Source organism: Plectropomus leopardus, unplaced genomic scaffold (genome assembly GCF_008729295.1).
Source record: "Plectropomus leopardus isolate mb unplaced genomic scaffold, YSFRI_Pleo_2.0 unplaced_scaffold2620, whole genome shotgun sequence".
NCBI lineage: Eukaryota > Metazoa > Chordata > Actinopteri > Perciformes > Serranidae > Plectropomus > Plectropomus leopardus.
The window spans coordinates 1-5228 of record NW_024628491.1 but is presented as its reverse complement, the minus strand read 5'-3'; the positions used below and the strand labels follow the sequence as shown (position 1 = coordinate 5228).

General features: G+C 42.8%; 1 protein-coding gene across 1 annotated transcript; it reads left to right on the top strand.

Moving 5' to 3' along the window:
• Nucleotides 1–2800: 2800 nt before the first annotated feature.
• On the top strand, nt 2801–5224 carry LOC121966879 (the record flags this gene model as incomplete). Its single annotated transcript, XM_042516949.1, has 3 exons — nt 2801–3187; nt 3281–3605; nt 5117–5224. Coding segments are annotated over exons 1-3 (820 nt in total), but the record flags the coding sequence as incomplete, so codon positions are not given.
• Nucleotides 5225–5228: the final 4 nt, after the last annotated feature.

Here is a 5228-nt window from a genome sequence, read left to right as displayed (position 1 = left end):
GACTTCATCCTCGTACGACATTCTTGGAGCTTCGTGGCATAAAAGTTTAATTTGAAGAAAAACTTCTGAATCAGCAGTGAGTTCAGCTTCTCAGGACTTTCTTGTGGTTGTTTTTCGGGAGTCATTTCGGCAGCAGGACGGAAGTGATGGATCTGAGGGGCTTTGAGGGGCTTTGTGGTGACGGACCGCAGAGCTCAACATGCTGCAGGCGTGTTGGAGACGTGTTGGCTGGCTATGATATCATAATCTGCTCAGTCAGCTCCTGAGGTCAGACGGCCATCTGTGGTCCCAGACAGAGAGCATTATGGGATACGTGAGGGAGACTGTGGTGACTGGGGATTAGCGATGGATGGACGGATGGATGGATGGATGGACGGGCAAATAGTTGGATGAGTAAATGAGTTAATGATTGTTGGATGAATCAGGTCTAAATGGCAATAATAAAAGTGCATTAACGGGTGATCGGATGAGCTGATGAGTGAACAGCTGAAAGGATGAGCAGGTGGACGACAGGACAAAATTAATGAATTAGCGATTGCAAAAATGATTAAATTAGTCACGCAAACGAAAGAATAAATGGAAAAGGAAGAGAGAATGAATGGAGAGTAGGTGGAGTGATGAGAGAAATGTAGACACGGGCTGAAAGAGCTCGTTACCTCTCAGCAGTGGAAATAAAAGCACTCAGAAGTCAGAGTTTTGACAGTAAATTAAATCAGTTTGATGGATAACACAAACAGAGCGCTCTTAATCTGATGAGTCTGTAAAGGAGGACGGCAGCAAAACAAAAAACACATGAAATCTGTTTAGTGAATAAGTTATTTGATCAGATACTTCACTCAGGTCTGTTTGACGTCGTATCAGGGCCCGTGCATGCACCTCTCCAGCAGAAACACACAAAGGCCAGTATGTCATACACACGAAGTAAAAAAACAACAAGTATGACTCACACGTAACGTAAGCGATCGGTGCAACGATCATGTGCTCGAGCGTCGACAATATCAAAGTGTGCATGACTCATCATGCAGGCATTTTGTGAAACTTTATACAAATAACGCACCAAAATAGATCTTCATATTAACTTCAGTAACCTGGTTCCTGAGCGATGGCAGCACAGAGATTAAAATAAAACAAATTCAGTCCTTCAAATTCAAAGTATACTGGTGCAAATCTCTATATATCACTTTCTCACGTGAAATTCTGCGTCAGTACGTCTGACTGAGGAAGTGCAGCTTAAAGAGAGCGAATAAAGCAGCGACACTTCTGCAAAATGACCGGAGGTCAGGGGCCAGTCGCAGCAGCCCCATACGTCTTCGAAGGATTTTAGGATATTTCTCAGATTTTAGGACATTAGTTGGCTTTTAGAACGTGTCTTGGATTTAAGGACATTTTTAAGATGTTGCTCGAATTTTACTACATTTGTGGGATTATTGACCATTTCTAGGGTTTTCAGACATTTCTAGGACTTTAGGACGTTTCTTGATTTAAGGACGTTTTTAGGATTTTAGGATGTTTCTATGACTTTGGGACGTTTATTTGATTTTAGGAGATTTCTTGGATTTTGCGACATTCCTTGGATTTTAGGACGTTTCAAGGATTTTGGGACATTTCTATTATTTTAGGGCACTTGTAGGACTTTGGGACATTTCTTGGATCTTAGGACGTTTCAATGATTAAAGGACGTTTCTAGGATTTTAGGACATTTGTAGGATTTTAGGACATTTCTAAGACGTTGCGACATTCCTTGGATTTTAGGACGTTTCAAGGATTTTGGGACATTCCTCAGATTTTATGACTTTTCTTGGATTTAAGGCCGTTTTTCAGGATTATGGGATATTTCTAGGATTATGGGGAGGTTGTGGATGGAGGCAGCTGCAGGTGCAGCGTGACTGACACATCTCAAACAGTCATAATGCTGACACAAAGCGGAGCCTGGTGTGTTATGAGCCTGCAGTTATTGCTATTGGTTACTCAGCAGTTTTACTCATGAATAGTTGGCAAACATTTTGCAGCCTTTGCCAAAGTGCCGACCTGGACGAATGCCTAGTTCGCGTATAAGGACGCGCCTGCGATGCCTCCTGCTGTTTTTTTGTTTTTGCTTTTTATTATCTCCACCAGACATCAAACCTGGAGAGGTAATGCGTTTGCTGTGTGAGTGTGTGAGTGTGTGTGTGCATCTGTCTGCAGCTAATGTTACAAACTGCTGCAGAAAGCAGCCTTATTTTTTGTGTCCACATTTCTGACTGTGTGCTGAAGGACCTCTCGTGTTAGCGGTGAGTTAAAAACTTGATTTACTGACTGTTTTATTCAGACATTGATGGCTGATTCTTCACTCCTCTTAATTGGCTCCGCTAAAACAAGAAATATGGCGTCTATTACAGGCCACATTTTGGGAAAAAAAACTCTGAGAGCCACAGAATACTTCGGTGTTACTTTGAACCGCAGAATCTGCAGATTAATTACATCAAATGTGTCATGATGAGGTGAAAATTTGATGCTTTGCTTTTGTTGCTTTTCTTGTTAATTCCTGCCATGTATCCTGTTTTAGATTTGATTTGTTCATTTTATTTTCTGTTGAACTGCCCTTGAAGATGAATAAAACCTTATTCAGGCTAAACTAACAGATTTTTTAAATTATATGGCACTTCTCAGACAAAAAGTGCTGTACAATAAGAAAATGACAAGCAGTGAGTGCTTCACATGAAAAGGATTTAAAATGAGCGTAAAGACGGATAAAATACCATTTAATGTAAAATAAGTTACAAAATAAAAAATGTGTTATATAATAATGTAATACGGCATTATGTTACACAGAAATATCATCTTCAAAGTGTTGTTTCTGTTTCTCGTAGCTCTTCTGGCCAGCTGCGATGCCTTCAGACTGGGTTCGTCCCAGCGGGTCATACCGCTCAGTCCTCCAGTGGCCCGTCTGTTCCAGGACGAAGGCCCAGCCCAGCCGCACTTCATCCAGGAGTTAGTCAGAACCAAACGCCACTCAGCCCAAGAGTTAGTGCGAGCCCAGCCTCATCTGGTTCACGACATGGGCCGGCCAGAGATACACGACACATCCCGTTCCCAGGCCAAGATGGATAACTCCTCTCAGATAAACCCGCCGTCGTCCGACGGTCAGCGTGCAGCCAGGACCCGCCCCGCCGTGGACGAAAACCTCGATGTGGAGGACGAGATGGAGGTGAGGATGAGTTCAAGGTGATGTGTAATAAACTGTAAATTTCACTTGTAGCAAGATGACCATCAATCCGACCACATATCGTTGTACTTTCAGCGTATGGTTCATCTGGCGGTTCCTCGGGACTCCACCGACCCGGAGAAGGAGCTCCTCGGTGGACCAGGAGCTGGTGATGCCTCCCTGGAGGCCTCGGGCTTCTACGGCACAGACATGGAGGACAGAGACAGAGGAGAGGAGGGAGGAGAGGACCGAGAGAGGAGAGGAGGAGAGGACGAGTGGGAGAGAGACACGGGGGAGGACAGAGAGAGGAGAGGGGGAGACACCAGAGGAGAGGAAGAGGAGAGAGGAGGAGGGACAGACGATCAAGATGTCCACGGTTTGGATGCCAACCACACAACTCCGGATCTGGACGCTCTGATTGGTTAGTAGAAATTAACTTCCCTACAGAACTGAATCTATAGATTCTATAGATACTGAGCTTAGGGCCCATTTCTGGCCCCTGATAGGGTACCAGGTGGCCCCCCAAGCATTTTCTAATGATTCACTCTGGGATTTTTTTCGTACTTTCCGTATACATAAGGTGCCAGAGTGCATAAAACAGCATCAAAATAGAGCTTGTTTATTTTTTGTTTTTAAAAAAAGTGCCAGTGAAGGAGCCCCGCACCACCAGAGGTCCTCGCTAAGCCCCTCATGTCCCACAATCATAGAAATGTCCTAAAATCCTAGAAACCTCCCAAAAGCCTGGAAGCATCCTAAAATCTTAGAAACACACTAAAATCCTAGTAAACTCCTGAAAGTCAAGGAATGTCCCAAACTCTTTGAAATATCCTAAAATCCTAGAAACATCTTTAAATCCTTGAAATGTCTTAAAATCCTAGAAATGTTCTAAAATTCTAGTAACATCCTAAAATCCAAGAAATATCCCAAACTCATCAAAATGTCCTAAAACCCTAGAAACATGTACTGGGCTGCGACTGGCCCCTGGCCTCCTGTCATTGTGCAAAAGTGGACATCACATTATACTCCCTCAGGTGTCCATAGTCCTCCATTTTTGTCCTCCAGCGGGAGGTTTCGTCTTTAAAGATCCTGCAGATGTTTGCCGTCTGCCTGAAGTGATTAGATGTTTACTCTGGCACAAAAGCAAACTTTAAATCCAACATTTCTGTGGATTTTTCCGTTTGTTCTTCTTCTGTTGTACATTTGTAAAAAAAAAAAAAAAAAAAAAAAAGAAAAAGAAAAAAAAGTGAAAGACTGCATAGATGTAAGTGTGCAGAAATCTTTTTTTTTACAAGTCTGGACTTCTTGATGTTTCCAGCACCTTTCCAAAACTAAGCTGGGTTGAGCTGTGGTCGTCCTGCACGATGTTTTCTGGACGGACATCATGTAGCAGAGCGTGGAGGTGGATGACACATTCTGGAGATTTTTTACTTAAATGTTAATTTTGTTATAAAATAAAAAAATAGACTTTTTTTTTCAGCACCATTAATTTTTATGCCTCACATTGGCGATAGCTGTGGCCAGAGGCATTATGTTTTTGGGTTTTCTGTCAGAACATCTGTAGATCCGTCTGTCTCATCATTGTCAACGCCTCGAGGACATTTTTTAAAATTTGGCACAAACGTCGACCTGGACTTAAAAATGAACTGATTCAAATTTCAAAGGTCACTGTGAACTTTGACTTTTTTGAAATGTGTATGATAATTATGACAAAATTTCACACAAATCTAAAAACACTAAATATTTTGTCATTTTTAAAAAAAGACCACTGCATGTTTCTGCAGGATTTTTCTGTGTAGCTGCTGTGAGTCTTTGTTTAAAGCACGCTGTCAAAACCTCGTGACAACTATAGACAGAGGACCAGCTGACTGAGGTTTATATAGATTTTAACACACACTCACACATGTTTATGACATGTCTCTTTGTGTCACACAGGATACAGTCCGTCTTTCCAGCCCTCCAGCTCCAACCAGCCCGACGTCTCCCCCCCAGCTGAGGTGCACGATTCTGGGCCGCAGGAGCATCGTGCATCCCCGGTCCTGGAGGT